Source organism: Schistocerca nitens, chromosome 3, assembly GCF_023898315.1.
Source record: "Schistocerca nitens isolate TAMUIC-IGC-003100 chromosome 3, iqSchNite1.1, whole genome shotgun sequence".
In the NCBI taxonomy this organism is placed as follows: Eukaryota; Metazoa; Arthropoda; class Insecta; order Orthoptera; family Acrididae; genus Schistocerca; species Schistocerca nitens.
Genome location: NC_064616.1, coordinates 219,011,533 through 219,031,475, shown reverse-complemented (window position 1 = coordinate 219,031,475; position 19,943 = coordinate 219,011,533). Strand labels below are relative to the sequence as shown.

Here is a 19,943-nt window from a genome sequence, read left to right as displayed (position 1 = left end):
AAACTACAACAAAACAGTAGCCTTAAATTTCCATAACCACCAAAACACCTCATTGACATATCCAGAAATAAAAATCAATCAACACCCTATTGCAAATGATGAGGCTACAAAATTTCTTGGCATCTGGATACAAAGAGACTTAAAATGGGACAAACACATAGAACAAATTAATGCCAAGCTGAGCACGGGCTGTTATCTTCTTAGGGTTCTCAAACGATGCATAAATGAACAGGCACTATTGTGTGCCTATTATGCGTACTTCAATGGCCATCTCAAGTATGGACTCATATTCTGGGGAAATTCCCCAGCAGCTCAAGGGACTTTCAGAATACAAAAAAGAGCCATTAGGATTATGACAGGGAGTGGTGCTCGACAGTCCTGCAAACCCATATTTAAAGCACTGCATATACTACCTCTACTGTTTATGTTTATTGTTGACACACTAATGTACATAAAAAAGTATATGATTGGAAATGATGATAATACTTTAAAAAACAAAGCTATACATGATTATAATACACGAATAAAATATAACTTGCATGTATCCCCAGCCAGTACCAGATTGTATCAGAAAGGTACATGCTATCTGGGTATTAAACTCTATAATAGACTATCAAATAGTATAAAATGCCTACAAAATATTAGTGCTTTTGAAAGATCTGTCAGAGAATATCTACAGTACCACTGTTTCTACTCAGTAAAGGAATACTTGGACCAGAATAACTGTTAAGAACTAAAGCTACTGTAATTTGTAACATTGTATCATTGTAAGAACTACAACTATTGAAATTGGTAGCATGTTGAAAAATGATTATTTAAATATGTATCATTTTGAACTATATGTATTATTTTGAACTTAGTAATAAGTCCAATATCATCCTGTACACTGTACTACATATGATCAAAGGACTCAATAAATAAATAAATAAATAGATATTTGGTCATTGGAACCACCTCCAACTACTAGGCTAGACAAAAATTTAGGTCGTCATGTTCCAGAAATGGTACCATCCACTGCCAACAAAGTAAATGCCACATGCTACAGTAAAGTTTGCTCTAAAAAAGGAAAGAAATAGACTGGGAATCATATAAGGAAAGAAAGTAGATGGTAATTCAAAGTCTGCAATGTTGGACCGTATGTACCACAATGTTTTCAAGACTACCATTTGCAAGAAAAATAACATATAAATTACATGTAATAAATTTTTGTCATAAAATATGAAATAAATAAGAACTTGTGAAGTTATCTTTTTTTTATTTCCACACAAAATTGTTGTGAGCAAATGTAAAACTTTTTCCAGAGAGCAGTTTTTTCATGTTTTTGGCAACTTTCATACAGCAGTACTGATGCAAACATATGTATAAGCAAGCATATTTCTGAATCTATTCATTATGGGGTATACAATGATGTAATATGTGTGCCTCTAAGATGCTTGACTTCTGTGTGATTATTCTTTAAATTTTGTAGAAAACTGCCTGGAAAAAAAAAAAAAAAATGTGGGAAACACGATTGCTCAGTCATCAAACAGTCAGGGATACATGGAAGATAACTAACAAAGAAACAGGAAAACTGACAGACAATAACAGGAAATGACTAAACTCAAAGTAAATAATAGACTAACAGAAGATCCTTTAGCTGCTAGCAGCACTTTCAACAATGGCTTACACAAAATAATGAAGGCAATCCTCTGCAAGCTCTGTGTCTGCGTAAACATAAGCAAGACACCACCATTAACTCATGTTATTTCTATCCTGAAATAGAAGAGAGAAAGAAGTGGTAATGCAATTTGATAATTGTGCTTTCATGTAAAAGTTTAAGGCTAATGACGAATGAAATGGTCAAACCACTCTGCCACCTAATTCATGTCTGATGGTAGTCTTCTAAATACGATGAAAACAGCCAGTGTTTTACCACTATAAAAAACGGAGATCCATGCTGTTCTGGCAACTATAGACCAGTTAGCCTACTGTCCAATTTCTCAAAAAATTATATAAATTAGATTTATGTCATGTTTTGAAAGAAATTGTATCATAAATAGTAGAAAGGAAAATAAAGTTTCAGCAAAATTTAAATTTATAAATATAATTCCAGAGGGATCAGATGAAGGCCAAAATCCTTTTGGTATATTTTGTGACTTACTGGAAGTTTTGAACCTAGGTGACTATGATATTTTAATAAGGAAACTTGATCACTAGGAGATAAGGGAAACAATAGTAGAAATACATTTTGAACAAAAGAGACTTTTTATTAGAATATCAACAAATAAGTCATGGTGTATCACAAGGCAGTATACTGTGACCACTGTTGCCTCTCATCACCGAAAGCAAAATGATTCTTTTCATAGATGATGCCACCAGCACAACTGTTGGCACAAATTTATGTGATGCCATTAGAAAAATCAAATTGAGTCTCCAGTCTACCACACATTGGCTAGGAGCCAATAGGCTAATTCTCAATAAAGAGAAAACTAAAACAATACTATTTAGGAAGGCAAATAGATGAATTGCCACACTTACAAGAATTGGATATTAACGTAATTCAAAACACAAATTTCAAGCAAACTACGTCCAGTTTTATATGTTCTCAGAAACATTAAACCACTAGTGACAGGTGATGCTATGTGAATGGTGTATTTCTTATATTTTACTGCTATCATGACCTACGTAATACAAATATGGGGTCACGTGAGTGATGTAAAAATTTTTTTCAAACTGCAAAAAATAACCATCAGAATAATGACTAATGCAAGAAAAACAAATAGCTATAAGCCTCTATTCAAAAAACATAAAACTTTGCCCTTTTACAGAATGTACATATATAAAATACAACTGTTTGCATGGTAACATAAAAGAAATTCAATAAAAATTAAGATATACATAACAGTGCTCAGCACTTGAGCTGTAAAAAGAGAGGTTCCAGAACTTTGACCTTCTCGGTGGTTGTTTTCTTTTTTTTTTTTTTTTAAAAAAAGTTTACACATTTTAAACTAGCAGTACTGGTATAGCATACTGACATGTACTGTCACATATCAAGCATTGACCACACTACCTGAAACAGTATAAAGTTATGAGTTTCACAACAAAACACAGCTAAGCTAGAAAGAAGTACAGCTCATATGGCAAAAAAAAAAAAAAAAAGAAACTGTACAACTGTAACTGTTTAGCATTTCATATTTCAAACATTATCTTGAAAGAGAAATTTAAGCACACAATAAAGCTGTTGCTTATAGCAAGTACTATTCCATCAATTTATATGTATCAAATGCAAAAAATTGGAAATAGGCATACAGTGAAATGGAATTAAAATGTGCACAGATAGATATACGAGAGTTGACTGAAAAATTATGCCTCCACCTTCATAACTCTTCCACAGTTGCCAGCATTGTTATGCAAAGATACTGGCTTGTTCCATAGCCTCTTCTCTACAGCGAGAGTTGGCGGGAGGCATTGAACAGTTGTGTTGTTACAGTGTAAAGTATGGAACCCTGCACAGATGGTGAGTCAATGTGATTTAAGCAATGTGCAGTCATTGAATCCTTGACAGCAGAAGGTGTCACCCCAAAGGAGATTCATCAGAGAATGAAAACAGTTTATGGTGATTGTGTTGATGTGAGTACTGTGCGTCATTGGGTGAGTAATTTAAATATGTTTAGGTGGGAACATCTGACCTGCATGACAAACAAGGAGTTGGACGGCCTGTGACAGCAACCACTGAGTGTCAAAACGTTGACAGATTGATTCAGGATGATCGTTGTACCACTCAGACAGAAAATGCCATTACAATTGGCATTTCACAAGAGCGTGTGGGTCACATTATTGCTTTGCTTGGCTATCAGAAGATCTGTGCACAATGGGTACCCTGGATGCTGATTCCTGAAATGAAAGCGTACAGACTTCAAATTCGCCAGGAACTCCTCTCGTGTTACGAGAATGAAGGTGAAGCATTTCTCCATTCAATTGTGATATGAGATGAAACGTGGGTACACGATTACGACCTGGAGCTGAAATGTCAGGGTATGGAATATCGACACAGAGACTCGCCCCAGAAAAAGAAATTCAAGACGCAGCCCTCAGCTGGAAAAATCATGGCCACAGTGTTCTGGGACACAGATGGTGTTATCCGTGTTGATTTCCTTGATTGTGGAACAACAATAAATTCAGAGCGTTACATCACAATGCTGAAAAATCTGAAACGATGGCTAACAAGAGTCCGAAAGGAAAAGGGAAATGTTTTCTTGCAACATGACAATGCCAAACCACACACTTCACGTGCCACCACAGTAGAACTTCAGAGACTGAATCTCGCCACCGTACAGCATCCTACATACAGTCCAGATTTAGCACTGTCTGACTTTCATCTGTGCCCTATAACGAAAGATTATCTGCGGGGACATCATTATGCTTCTCATGAAGACGGTGAGATAACTGTGAGACTGTAGTTACGCAAACGGAATGTCGACTTCTTCCGTGACGGCTTCAGAAAACTTGTCCATCGTTGGCAGAAATGTATCCAATTGGCTGGTGGTTATGTGGAAAAGTGAATATTGGTAATTAAAGATCACATTCTAAGGATTATTTCTGCATTTCATTTATTAAAATATTCCCATCCAAACCCAGTTAATGAAGGTGGAGGCATTACTTTTCATTCAACCCTCGTATGTAGTAAATCCAAGATTTGTTGTTATGTATGGTACAATGGAAAAAAAATCTGTGTTGGTAGACTGTAGGTACAAAATGTGCAATTACATATGATGCTATTATATTTAAAAATAAAGTACAGTGATAGTTAAACTGTGTATGTGACAGTGCAACTATGTGCTTGCATCTGGTCCATATACATGCACCAAAGCTGCTAAACAAATAAATAGATAAAATTATATTTTTATGCCATACTGCAGAAAATACTAATTAAATTTATACAAAGCGAAAACTGTTTAAAATATTGTGCGTAAACCATACTGAAGAAAGTATTTAAACGTTTATACATATTGAAAACTATTTAAAATCATATTTCAACTAATACCATACACAGAATCAGGTACACAATTTTCCTGTTAGTCCGTATGTTCTACTCTGTATTTTCAGTGTTACACTTAGTCTTCCTTTTTCTGCTTTCAGGAAATTATTTTCCACATGAAAAGGAATTTTTTTACTCCATTTCCAATATTAAATTTATGTTTGTTCTATGATTTCACCTGCAAGCACTGCTTCACCTTACACCGGCAATCACCCTGCATTTTTAACACCCCTGTCCGTTATTTTCAGCCTTTTGCTGCAGATGTAGTAACTTTCTCTAGTTCTTCTGTTGTGGTCATGAAAATCTCTGTTTAGAGGCACTGTGCAGTTTACCATTAAAAGAAGTATTTTCTCATATATGTACAAACTTGGTTACAGTTAATACTTGAAATTCTTTAAATTTATTTTTGCTGTGGTGTTAGTTCCTGGCTTTGTATCTGACAGCTTTCTTTCACAGTTTTAAAATTCTCTGTGTGGGTACGTCTGCTGCTCCTTCCCATATTGTCATACAGCACAACATGTGAGGGGGGATAAGTCGATAACACATGTTTAGCAGGATTTCTCTGTCCATCAACAGGGCATTTTCTTCGTTAAGAATATATTTGTGGTTATTTGTGAATGCATCTAATCAATGATGTTTTCTCATGTCAGAAATTTGTCCACCTCTATTCCTACAAACCTTTTACAGTCTCCATTCTCTATGTTTGCATCTCCAATGCTCATAATAAAATTGTCTGAGCCGTTAGTTTTGTTTGATTCACATTTTGTACATGTCTGTTGGTTAAAAGATTATTTTCTCTAAAGTACCTTTCAGCCATTTGCATGTTCTCGCTGACTCTCTTTTTCAAATCTTTCACTGAGTCACTACATACTAGTTAAGTTTTGTCATCGGCATCAGCAGTGGGCATATCATTTATTTACAAGACAAAGAGCAGGGGTCCTAGTACTGAACCCTGAGCTACTCTCAGCTTGTCCTGCATGAGACATGGCTGCGGGTCTCAATTGGATGAGAATTTATAATGAAAGGCAAGCATGAAGTTTAGAGCCTGTTTTCCTGTCCATTACTTCTTCTGTTTAGGCTCACAGAAGCGTTCCGAAGCAGAAGTAATCAATCAAAGTCATACCGGTTCGTGTTAATGGTGAATGAGAACATATATAAGTCTACAGCTTTGAGGAAAATGTGCGTAGCTATTGAGTAAAATAATATACTTAAAAATTACTTCGTGAAAATGTTATATAAAACATATTACTGAAAAATTAATTAACATGATTCGGTAATAAATCTGGAAGCGGCGAAAGCTTTATAGTGGCAACACCATGGGCATTATTCTATTAGATACCATCGACCTTTGGTTCTCCTATTCGTGTGAGTGGAAGTCAAAATATCTTTTATACACGTAGTGGCTTATCTTTAACGGGTCAATGGATTGTGTCTTACAAATAAAATCTTTGGTGTGAGGTGTGTGAGCGGAGTGGCGGGGTAGTATGCATGTGTGTGCGTGCGCCAGGTAGTGTTATGAACGTGCGTGTCTCGTGATGCAGACGTAATCTCGAGTTTGTTTATTGGTGAGCCTGTGGATATTTATTGTAAATTTATCCTTCCTTCCAGTTTGTGTTTGAAAGTGTTGTCTGAAGCACCCTTTCGCCGTTGCCGCGATGGCGCTGCGAAAGGTTAAAGGAAATTTGGAACGAATGTTTGATAAGAATTTAACGGATTTGGTGAGAGGTATTAGAAACAACAAGGACAATGAGGTAAGAAGGCATAGTAATTACGCAGTGAAGTTGACATGTTGTAGTATTTCTTGTTTACAGAGCTGTGAGTGCCACATGACAGCTACACAAGTTGTCAAGTGACGTTTAGTGACAGCTCACTTGAGTGTACAAGCTTATGGTCATTACTGGTCTTAATGTTAAGCTGTTTTCAAACATAAATAGAAACTATATAGTTGGTTTTAGATGATCTTTTTAGTGTCAATCACCTAAATATCTGTAAATAACTTAAATGTGACCTGGATGAGGCCATAGTTCGACAGCTTGTCAGTCTCTTCCCCATCCCGTTGGTATTTGTCATTTATTATTACGTATCCTTACTGAGAAGTGCGAGAAAGAAGATACTGCTTAATTTGATACTCTTAGTTATGACTCGTCACTTGATTCATTAAAAGAATATTTACGCACTTTTTCAACCTTTTTTAAATCTTTCCCCCTCCTGTGACGTTGCCCTCCAAAAATATTAAATAGATATTTGTTGTAATACCTCTTCCTATAGTTAACCTGTCAATATTTTAGACAACTGGCTGTTTAAAATCATCTTTTTGAGAGGTACCTTTATTCTCTGTACTGCCATCTGTGAACTAAACTGTTTGTGTGGTGCACTTTGCTTGATCTAGTCCTGCTCTAGAATCCTTGCTCTTAACCTCACCTCTGATGAAACAGTTTGGAGACTTGTCACAGTGAGCTTTGTGTTAACCCATTTATTCCCTCCTCCCCTCTCCCTTTGATTAAACATTCGGAGGAAGGCATTATAGGCGGAGAAGGTTCACAAGTTTGGGGAGATTGTATTTATGACGGTTGTAGAAAGGAAAAATAGGTTATGCATATCAACCAAAGCAGCACACAAGTGGAATGGGAACTTCATCCATGTTACATAATTAAGTATAACATATTTTTTCAAAGCTTCATTGATGGCAGCATAGTATAAGAACCATTTTTGTGATGCTGTTATATAATTTGTTGCTTATTTCTGTGTGGATCATGGTCTATTCAATTTTTGAACATATGACACTTACATAACACCTCAGTGTTATGTAGCATGTAATAAGAAACTATTTGAAACAGCGGAGAAGCATAGTTAAATTACTTGCTGTACCATTGCTTCAATAGCGCAGTAAAATTTTCTGAATATACTGGCTGAGAACTAGCGTATTACGCATATTTGGTTTGGTGTGTGATAGTGACCTCCTCCTTTTAATCGTCGTCATGAGTTACTGAAGTATAGTGAAGGCCATGGTCTTGGTTAGGTTGGAAGGTGACAATTTTGTTGAGATATAGTAAAGTCAACAAATGTGAAAATTAACTAAAGAGTTAGGGTAACCAACTGATCAGTAGTGTAGCCCAATTGCTACGTTTGTGCCATATTTAGTGCATAGTTTGTTATAAAATCTAAAACTGCAAGATTAATTCAGAAGAACCTGTATTGCAAATGAGACCAGTCTCTGACTTAGAATTTTGGTGCATTACATATGAACTGCAGAAAATACAGGAGGTGGCTATGTAATGCTTACAGACTTGCAGCAGGTTGGTTAATGTAGAATGCAGATAGATCTGCTTTTTTATTCTAAATGCACCTTCAATCAATCACAGATGGACAGAATTTAACAATCTCCATGTGCTACATGAGTGGTTCAGCATAAAAGTCAGCTAATTGTTCTACTAAATTTTGCATTACTGTTGCAGGTCCCACTGTTTTGCGTTGGCTAGTGTTTCGTTATTTCACACACTTGGCATTGTTGTGCAGTCATAATTTGTATATGGTCAGATTCAATTATGTAAGAATGAAATAGTTAGGCTATAAAAGTTTCTATATTTTTGTGGCTGAATAAAGCTCTTCAGTGTGACTTTCATCTTAATGCTAGTGGAATTTATTCAAATGCCTGGAGCTGGATTCAGCATTTTCTGTGAGATGTAGCAACTCACCCAGCTATAATTAACTTTGTTCGCAGTTTATGCTTACATTTTACAATGGGATATTAAGGTAGTTTGTGTCCTCTTCAGTGAAAATTGGCAGACAGAACAATTTCCATGACTTGTGCTAAGAGCAGGTTCGAGTCCCGGTCTGACATGAATTTTCATTGTCATTCCATTCTGCAGCTGATGGTAGTTCTTTACCGCAACTATGAATTCATTTGAAAATCCTTAATACTGCAAAACCATACACAGCTTGGCAAATCCAGTATTGAACACTTCACTTGACCTATTTTGCTAACGAAATCTGCAGTACCACAACACCCCCTTTTCAACCTATGAAGGCTGGGAAACGAGGAGTCTTTCTGGCAGGTACCAGTGCATGTGCATATTGCAGGATACAAAAGGATGGGTGTAATAGCAAAGGTGGTGTATCCTGATCCACAGATACTTCAGTGTGCTATCCCTGCTACACACTATTGCCTCACTGTTGAAGTATAGAGACATGCATTGATGGGAAAAAGAGTGGCTGGTAGTGGCAGACATTAAGCTGCATCCAGTAAAGTCCACAATGTGGTCGTGGCATACCTCCTTCCAGCCACACAGGCAGGATGAGGTCTTTAGTCATCTTCGCATAGGCCACAGCATTATGATGCATGGCTTCTTGCTCCAGCAAGAGGACTGTCCAGTGTGTGGTGCTTGTGGCGTACAAATCACTGTGTGCCTCATTTTACTAGACTGCATTTTATTTTGAGATCAGAGGGCAGTAGTAGATTTGCTGTCCGATCTGCCCTCTGTTTTAAGTTTTATTCAAACGAATGTGGTGAGAGTTCAACTTGTTTCCTAAAATTTAAAGGAGATGTTCTTAATGTGTTAAAAGGGAGACTGGCTCACCCATGTTTCTGGTAAGTGGTCAGCCAGTCACATTGCCCTGTTCCGTTATTTTAGCTCCTCTATTATTCACTTATGTTTTAGTTCCAGGTATAGCACCTTTCACTGTTTCTCTGTTGTCTTAAGACATGTGAGATAGCGATTGTGTGGGTCATCAGGAGGGAGGGAGTGAGTGTCCTTTTGTTGGTTTCCTTCTCACTGTGTGACAATAATTTTAGCCCTACAACACCAAAACTCACACCTTTATCTAATACTGAAAACCGAACTTCATAAATATAGCTAAAAAAACTCATGATATCTACTAATCACAATCCAATGTAATTACCTTCAACCAAAAATTCACTAAAAAAATGCAGTAACACCAATTTCAAAATGAAAGACAGTTACACACACACACACACACACACACACACTACACTACACTACACTACACTACACTACATAAAAAACTACCAACCAAATTCAAGGCGCATGCGCGCGCGCACACACACACACACACACACACACACACACACACACACACACAAAAGTCATAAATTCCACCTGTTCCTTCCAAACACATCCCCCAAACCACCACCTGTCCACCCACTAATACCCATTCTAAACACAGAAAGGGGTAGATGCTCATCCCCCTGGAGCATCGGGACTCCCGGCAATGGCCATCCTACCAGATGGCCTTTGCTGCGGCTGGGTGGCACCCGTGGGGAGGACCCCTGGTCGACGTGGGCGACCCGTGGCTACCTCCTGAGCCGTGAAGACCCACCTCAGTGTCGGTGTGGCGCCCGGTTGACAGTGACACACATTCTTCTGTGCTGTCATTCTTTGGCTGCCCTGCGACTTCATCTTCAGTTGCCGGACTCGTTATCATTGATTTCAGCAGACAATGCCTCTTTGGCTGATTTAGTTTCATATGTGGGGGCGGGTTTTATCATTCGATCTAAGTTTTAGTACATGTCCTTTGTCCCTCTGTGTTCTTTGCCTTAGTGTTTTTAGAGTGGAGATTTTAATGTGTTGCGGCTTGGCTGGCTTTTCCTATTTATTTTCGTGGTCGGCCAGCCACTGTAATCTGCTTCCTTGTTTTACTCTCTTCTAACTTGTTTCTTGCAACTCTCTGTTTTTTTCTTGTCTTCTTTTGTTCCTTTTAGTGTTTGTTGCCCTTCCTTAGTTCTTCTGGTCTTTCCCGTCTTTCCGTTTTGTGTTATATGTCTCGTCTGTTTTTTTCTCACACTTCGGTCATTGTTTTATTAGGCTCAAGGCACCGATGACCTCGTAGTTTGGTCCCTTCTCCCCTCTTTTAAACCAACCAGCCAGTGTTCTAACCACTGCGCCACCTGGCTTGAAGTGTGGAAAATGAAACGTATGCTTCTCTAAAGTCACGACATAGAAACACTAGGTAGACATTATACACTGATAAAGAACAGCCAAAGCACAGCATAGAACCGTGCTGTGGGAAGAGTTGTAACCATCTATTGACCATGAAAACAGAGTCGATAGCAATTGTATTTGCCTTAATGAAAGAGTTGTCTGTTGTTTCAAACATTATATAGGGTTAGTAGACATGCCAGTCTAGTATCAATGAACTGTTGGCTGAAATTAAGTGGGGTCATACTGTGGACACATTGGAGGCTTAATGGTTCTTCAGAAGACTGTGATGTATCAGCAACAGTGCACAGAACTTTATGTTAATTGTTATGGTTTGGGTGGCAGCACTATGCAGACTCAGATTTAGACTACTACATAACTGCTGATAGCATGATGATTGCAGCACTCATTGGGGCCGGTATTGCACCCAAAATGTCATTTAGAGCCATTAGTAATCATCTTCTGTTAGCTGAACTATGAACAAAGGTTCCATATGGCAGGCTTCCTCTCACCCATCATGCAGCCCAACTCAATAGTGCAGTGAAAAATAGAACTAGAAGGAAAGGTGTGCAGTACTGAATTCAGAATAAAGATTAATGTAATACTGAGTGTAGTGTGAAGAGGAGATTCTACACTGGAGCCAGTTATGGTCTCTTAAGAGTGTGGCATTGACTGTGAGATTAGCAGTTACTGAAGTGTATCAAACAGTGACATACCAGGACTCTCTCTGGATATAAGAATGTTGAGCACTATAGCCTACAGTTGGATTTTTGTTGAAGGCCAGAGCAGGATACATTCTGAACATCCAGTCCTCTTCTGTCACTATTGGGTCATTAGATGTCAGTTCAACCAGAAAAATAACATATTCTCACATATTTGTCTCAGGTTTTAATGAAACATGACTTTTATTCACTCTATGGAGATTAGTAACCATACCAAAACTTTTCATCATTTTGATGGCTCGCAACAACACTTGATTGATAACCTTCTGAAAATAAAGTGCCATTCTTTTATCATCCACTTGTGTGAAATTTGGAGACAAAATAGTATATTTATATTTTTGTATTTTATTTAGCGAACAATGTCATTGTCATTACATCAAATGTCACACAGGTGGAAAGGGATATTCACTAAATTTTTTTTTGCAAAATATTTGAAAAGTGTGGGCTATCACTTTGGAAAATAAAATTAATATTGTTTTTATTCCTTTGTTATTTTTGCAACTAATAAGACTTTCAATTTTTTTCCTAGAGAACCGTAAAGTAACTGTTGAAATTTGAAGGACCCTGAATAATATACTGTTGACCAAACTGAAATTTTAAGTTATTAAACTTACAAAAGGAACAGACTCAGCCAACAGTATTTTAAAAAAGCTCAATTTAGTTAAAATTTATAACAGTAACATATTTTTTTCTGAATAGAGCATTACACTGCTGTGAAAATTGGTAAGTTCTTCCACTTTATGTTTTAGGATTTTCAGCAACAGTAATCATATGACGTATATGGGAACCAGGCAAATATCATATCATTCAAGCCAGTGGAATGGTGGCAAAATTCTTGAAGGCCAGATAAATTGTATAGTAACATCATGTTGAGTTGTATTTTATTCAATGATTATCCCAAAGTACCACTCACTGGAGTATTTACAAGCTATATATCTTGACTGGATCAAATTTTCTCCTGTAACAAAAATGCCGGTTTATACTTTAAATTATATTCCAAGGTGTGCTCCACATCAGTACAGATCATCCTTGTTTCCAAATTCTCTAAACAACCTAATGGTTTCAAGTTACGGAAACTTCTGATGTCAGAAAGTGTTTTAATTTCTGCAATACCAGAATGTTTATTTACAGACTCTTCAGAAATAAAATAAAACTTAACATTGCTGATGTTATCATGACTAAACTGACACAAATATGATACAGATAGCCCCTCAGGTGGCTCACAACTCATGAAAGAGCATGGGACCCACAGCTATTGCAGCTTCCTTTTTTTTTTTTTTTTTTTTGCTGCAACCTCCTATCTCACACTATTCTTACTTCTTTGTTACTTATGGTGGCAGCAATTGATGTTGACCTGGTTATTTCCAAGGTTCTGCTTTCTTTTGTTGATGTCGTCATTCATTTCCCTTGCATCACTCTTCAGCTGAAGTAATGTCGCCACCCTTCTGGGTTTGACCCACATTTTTATCTGTAGTGTTGACTAACTGGGGAAAATGCCTTAAATAGCGTCTACTTCCTACATTGTTGATCAACTTCTCTGCACAATAACTGCGTAGACTCAATATATGCTCTTAAAAGCCAACCCAATAGCCAACCTGATTTAGTGGGTTTGTTATGAACTCTTTCTGTAGAGCCCCCTGAGGAGTAGATGCCCATCTTCCCAAGGAATAGATGCCATCTTTCTGGGATATTAGGACTCCTGGCAGTGGCTGTTGTGTCAGATGACCTTTGCAGCCACTGGGTGGCAGCTGTGGGAAGAGCCCTTTAGCGGAGTGGGTAGCATCGTGGTGGACATTTTGCACATGAGAGGTATTAAATTTAACCAGTACAATGTAGATTCTGCTTTTGGCTGTTCCAATAGATGGGTCTATATATTTCAGCATGGTTAGTTACAGTCCTACTGCTGTCCCTATCCTGGGTACCCCATGGGAAGAGGAACAAGCCAGATGACAGGGAGTGAAACTGTTTACTCACTACCTGGTCTGTACTATGACAGACGGGGGTACCCCCAATCACCACCACTAAAATTTTTTCGAAACCACTGCCCTCCAACCACCTTCCAAACCACCGCCCTCCACTCCTGTGGTTCCTGCAACACCATCTTCGAGAACTGCTTCCCGCACCCGGAGAAACAACTTCCTCCTCCAGCATCTACCAGGGACAGGGTTGTCTCTCAGGCTCCCTCTCCCCAGACACCCAGAGAGACCCAACATCAACCATTGTCTGAACGAGCTAGGGCCTGGGTGTCCGAGGGCTGCCCACTCATCTGTCCCATGCCTACAGTGGATAAGCCCTCCCAAGAAACTCTGCCACCAAAAGTTGCAAAACAGGAGGTAGAGGTGGAGGTGAATCATCAACAGAAGGCTACTCCTATGACTCTGAGACACCAGATCCCCCATGCTGTCAGATTCTGAGCCAGTGTTCACTGACATTGTCCCGCCTGCACCTGTGGCAAGAAGTGGTCATGAGGCATGACTGCTTCTCCTGGCCCTTTCATGCCTACTCAGTACACCCTCACTGTGATGATCCAATGGAACTGTTATGGATACTCTTGTTGCCTGCCAGAACTGCAACAAATAATTTCCCTTATTCTGCAGTCTGTATCACCCTCCAAGAAACACTTCACTGAAGGACATTCCCTAGTGCTTTGTGGTTACTGTGCATTCTGTCGGAATTGTACTTGCCCCCAGGAGAGCAGCTGGAGCAGTCTGTATGTTGGTTCATGCAGATGTCATCAGGGAGTGTTGTGTTCTCCTTCTGTACAATCTGTTGGTCACGGTTAGTTTATTAACAAACACACAATTAATAAATGGAACTCTTTATTTAGTAATTAATATGTAACACTGACCTTTCATAGCTCTCCTATCCACTGTGACTGAAATTAACAGTTGTGGGATTGTATATACATTTCTATTGGTTGTCACTATAACAAGAGAAGCAGCTGGAAACACTCTGCTGGGAGAGATAGCTCTTGAACCCTGCATGTTGTAAGTGCAGCAACTACTAACTCTTGGCCACAGGACACGACTCAATGCTCAGTGTACTTTAATCTGACATAAGCTCAGCAGACTGAGATCTCCATGACTTCAATCACTGGAACCAGAAATAGAATCCCTTACTTGTTCCATGCACTCGTATTTCATAATTGCTAAATGGTGGTGGTGCCTCGCAACTTTGGGAAGCATGGCTCAAGCTGCCTCTGGACTGGCGCCACGGGTGACACTGGTGGTCGACTGCTGGTGTGAAGTTATTGATGATCGACAACAGCTCGCGCCTACCTCCCAAACATCTGCACAGGCGTAGTGTATGGGAGTGGAGCATGATGGTGGGGAGGAGGATGGAATGTTGACACAGTTGTTAGGGCAGGAGCCGAGACTGTTGTCGGTGTTGACCACCCATCCCTACCCCAGTGTTCTACTTGTGTGTGGCCAGAAGTGCCAACTTGAAAACCAGCCACAGGGTGCACACTGGCATCCGTAGGTGCAGACATGGACGTGGATGCAGATGGGGCACTGAAGATGACGACAGGAACTTCTGGGATGACTGGACATAATTCCTCCATAGGCTGCGGTGCTGGCTGCCACCAGCACAGCAGGAACACTGTAGATGGCTCCAAGTCCACGTCCGTCGTCATCCCCAACGTTGGAGACAGCCACCCTGCAGGAGGTTACAGTTGTGTGTGTAACAGTGACTACTGTAGGCACTTTTGATGAACTGGGTCTGTGGACATAGTGTCAGCAGTATCACGAGAAGCAACAGGCCAAAGCTGCTTTTGCTGCTACCATTGCAGTCCTGTTGGATTCTGGATGGTGGAAGTGGACTGTGAATGCCTATTAGCAACTAGCAACTACTCCGCATTCACATCTTGCTAGATGTGGGTGGTAGGGCATAGATCTTTTGATGTGGACACCCAAAGTGGAGAAATGTACTATGGCGACCACCGTGGAGGAGTTATGTAGGGGACTTGCCATCCCTCAGCAGGGAGTGGTAATCCGATAAAAACACTGAGGGTCTGATCCCATTAGTTGGTGGCCTATAACTTGTCCGTCTGAGCCTTGAACGTTCGACCTCTCCAATGGACTGGGGATGGAAGGGTACCATGAGGATATTATGTATTCTGTTGTCATTGCAAAACTGTTCAATCTTTTGCAATGTGAGCTGTGACTCATTATCAGACAGGATGACCTCCAGCAGCGCTTCAATACAAAGTAACTGAAGTCAGGGCTGACACAGTACTTGCAGATATAGTGGAGGTCATGGGGAGGATGGAGGGGAACTTGCTGTAAGTGTCCACCACCAATAAACATCTGGTATTCCAAAATGTACTAGCAAAGTCAATATTTAACTACTGCCATGGTCCAGCTGGGTGTAACCAATCAAATTAATTTCTGATGGGGAGCATCCTGATGCTCTGCCCATTTGGCATACTCTGGAGTCATTGCCTCTATCTGGGAGTACATCCCTGGCCACGTACAATGGCGCTTAGTAACCGTTTGGTCTGGATGACACCCCAGTGACCTTGGTGTAACAGATTGAGTACTTCCCACTGGAGGGATTGAGGAACCAATACGCGGGCATTGGCGCTTTCAGTATGAAGTAGGACGCTGCCCAGCTGTGCTGAGGTAGCCTGATAGTGCACATAGTAGCAGTGTACCAAAAGGTGATGGATTTCTTTATTGCTAAGAGGCCACCCACAGTGAATGAAGTCTAGAATTACATTCAAAGCTGGGTCTGATGCTGTTTCACTCACCACTCGGTGAAAAGTCACAGGTAATTTTTCCAACATTTATATCTCCAGAGAGTTGATATGGAAGCGGGAGGCCTCCTACAAATTGAACTTGGAACAAGAGCCCACTGGTAGCTGTGACAAAAGGTCAGCATTGGAATGCTTAATGGTTGGCCGATACATCAATTCATATTGGTAATTAGAGAACAGTATGTCCCACTGCTGTAGCTTCTGTGCTGTCAGAGTTGGAACAGACTGGGAGCAACCAAACAAGGCCTGTGGTTTGTAATCAAATAAAAATGGCATCTGAACGAATACTGATAGAACTAAATAACCCCGTAAATGTTAGCGATAGTTTTATGCAATGTCTTTGACGTAAAAGGAATCAGGTTGTCTGTGTAACCCACACAGTGTGACAGCACGGCAATTCACCACAAGAATGACAGGTTTGGAGGGGCTGAAGTGTACAAGACACCAGTTACTTAATAGCGCATCTTTTATGCGCTGAAAAGCATGAAAAACAGCCTGATAATCACTGGACTAAACAAAAGGAACATACGAAACGAATGTAATATGTTAATTTCCCCATGACTGCTTTTCAATTCCACTACATTTGTGGGGGCAGGCAAGTGTCAAATGGCATACAAGTGGGACTGAAATGGATGAATGCCATGTGCGTTAATCCCATGATCCAGATACTGTATTTCTGATTTAAAACAGGAAAACTTACACTTTAAACTTGCCTGTGTTAACACTTTGAACAATGCTTTCAGGTTCTGCAAATGTTCAGTTGCCATGCAGCCCTTGATGACTGTCATCCAAATAATTAGTCAGGATGGCAACTGCGAAGTTAGAACATCTCTGAAAAATTGCTAGAGCTGATGCACTATTGAACAGTAATTTCTAAAACTGAACCAGATGGGTATTGATCACAAAAATCTTTTTGGACACTTTATCCACAGACAGTTGCAGATCTGTGGATTGATGGTAGCTTTGAAATTGGCAGAGATTCATAGTCCACGCAATGGCTTTGACAGAATGACCAAAGGGACGCTCACTGATTCGCAGACACAAGCTTAAGCTCATGACAGTCCTGCTAAAGCAATTCTGCTGCTCCCTGGTCCTGGAGAGAGAGAAAGAGAGAGAGAAAGAGAGAGAGAGAGAGAGAGAGAGAGAGAGAGAGTGTGTGTGTGTGTGTGTGTGTGTGTGTGAACCTGTAAAAAGTTTGACTGTGCATTGTCTTTCATAGTAACATGGGTCTCAAACCCAGATGCTTTCCCTAAGCCACCATCAAACAAGGAACTGTACTTTCCACAAAAAGGATTGACGCTTGCATTTGACACAGCCGAATTTACTTGCAACAAATTCTCTTGAATTGACAACCCAAATAAATCAAAACTGCCCATTCAAAAAATATTTGGACTATCTCAGGAACAGAGGACATGAAAGGGAACTGTTTTTGTAGTACCACGAAAAGTAGCAGGTGAGCTACACACACTTAAAACAGGAATATTCTGTCCATTAAATGTTGATAGTGTGACACTTGGCTGCTGGAGCTGGGTCTACCTAAAGGTTCATACGTGACACAATTGAGCAATGTAACAGTCACCCCAGTGTCTGATTGAAACTTTAAATTCCAGTTCACTGCACACAATTGTACAAGCAACTCTTTAGATTGCCGGTTAATCACTTCTGGCAATCAAGTTCAGCTATCGACTTGTCCGTGTGCACAGGCATGGCAGAAACAACATACATGTCCTGCAGATCAGAGTCTGGCGTCAACTTTGGCAACTGACTGGCACTAGATTGTTGAAGACATATTGCTTGGATGTGGCCCTGCTTGCCACAAGTGAAACACTTTTCTGCCAGTATGAACACTGTGCTCTGTCATGTGCATAAAACACTGTGGATGGCGGAATTTATTACCATGAGACTAAAACCACAGGCTACGCCTGTCCTGTATGGGGCAGAGCAGATGACATGGTTGTGTAACCCCCCTCCCAAACACACACAAAAGTTGCTCACTCTTTACCACAGAAGTAGCCGGCACTTGCATGTGAAGTTCGGTAATGTGTGCTATGCCCTTAGATTTAATGATAGACAACACAGTTTTCACATCCGTGTTCAGAAGGTTCAGAATAGAAGCTTGAACACGAGAGTCTGAAACACTGAGTGGTAACATCTCTAAGCATAACTTCACTGTAACTTAAACCACAGTAGCACTTGAACTGACACAGTCTTGTTAATTCACACAGTTCTTTAACTACCCAGTCATCATCATGCTCAAAAAATCTTGAAACTTGGGCCTTTGAGCCACTTGCTGCACCGGTTGAGTGTGAACAGGTGGGAGCAGTGGCAGTGGCGGCGGTGATTGTAACATGCCTTGAAGTGTTTGTAATAGCTGGTGCTTGTAACTGTACAATTTGAGTTGATGACGGGTCTGGCACTGGGGTACGGACAGATATGGTTAGCACTCTTACTGGACTAATACACAAATACAAAGCTGAAAAAGACAACAAATTAGTACAGTATGCTGTGGTGAACAAAGAGGGCATCCATATTAGTCACCACTGTTGTATTCTCCTTTTGTACATATGGTTGGGCACAGAGAGCAGACAACTGATTAACACATGGTCAGTGAACATAACTCTTCATTTAGTAATGATAGAACACTTTTGTAGCACTTGTGTGTGTGTGTGTGTGTGTGGGGGGGGGGGGGGGGGGGTCACTAGACCACAAAAAAGCAGTCTGAAATACTGGGCTGCAAGGGATGGCAAATCTGTAGTTCTCAAACCCTGAATGTGCCACCACTACTAACAACCTGTTCTCTGCAGGACACAAGTTTGTCCCATGCAGCCATGTTTCATAACTGCTGCACATTGGTGGGGGCCTAGCAACCCTGGGAGCTGTGGCTCAAGTCTTGTCTAGGTCGGTGCTGCGAGTGATGCTTCATCGACATGCAGCATCTTTGTGGTGGTCGACAGCTAGCGTGAAGTTGTCAGTTATCGACGACACCCATACCATGTTGGAAGAAATAGTGGTTAGAGTGCAAACTACCTAAAAGTCACCATTTGTAACATTTATTTACTTCCAGACAGGGCCCTAATCCCTTGATGATGACTGTCTTAATCCAACAGCTCTCCTCCCTTTTGTCCCACTTGGATATTTCAATGCACACCACCCCTTGTGAGAAAGTAACACTTAGATTGACTTGTGACTTACCAGCTTCTTTCCGACCCCAATTTCTTTCTCAATTATGGTATTCCTACCCACTTTAGTACCATTCATGGCACCATCTCGATTGTTGATCTTATGATCTCCCCCCACCCCCATCTTCGCCACTGTGTCAAAGGCTTTGCTACATTGGTCGCTCCACAATGATCTTAGTGACACTGACCACTTTGCGATGATCCCATCACTGCCTAATGGACCAATTACCACGATGGGCTCTTTGAACGGCCCACTGGCAATTATATACTTCTGCTGTCTCCTTAATCCCCCCTGTCAGATTACATTGACAAGGTTGTGGAAATGTGTTAAAC

The 19,943-nt window shown here is 40.2% G+C and overlaps 1 protein-coding gene across 3 annotated transcripts in view; it reads left to right on the top strand.

The window, feature by feature from the left end:
* The first annotated feature begins 6,469 nt into the window (after positions 1–6,469).
* LOC126248173 (AP-3 complex subunit delta-1) overlaps positions 6,470–19,943 on the top strand; it is a 507,526-nt gene continuing 494,052 nt past the window's right edge. For 2 of the 3 annotated variants that reach the window (XM_049948943.1, XM_049948941.1), the window contains exons 1-2: positions 6,470–6,538; positions 6,626–6,768. In XM_049948943.1, coding sequence (XP_049804900.1) covers positions 6,673–6,768 — 96 coding nt within the window. In that variant the 5' untranslated portion in view covers positions 6,470–6,538; positions 6,626–6,672. The remainder of the gene's footprint in view (positions 6,539–6,625; positions 6,769–19,943) is intronic. The other variant, XM_049948942.1, reaches the window with a different exon arrangement.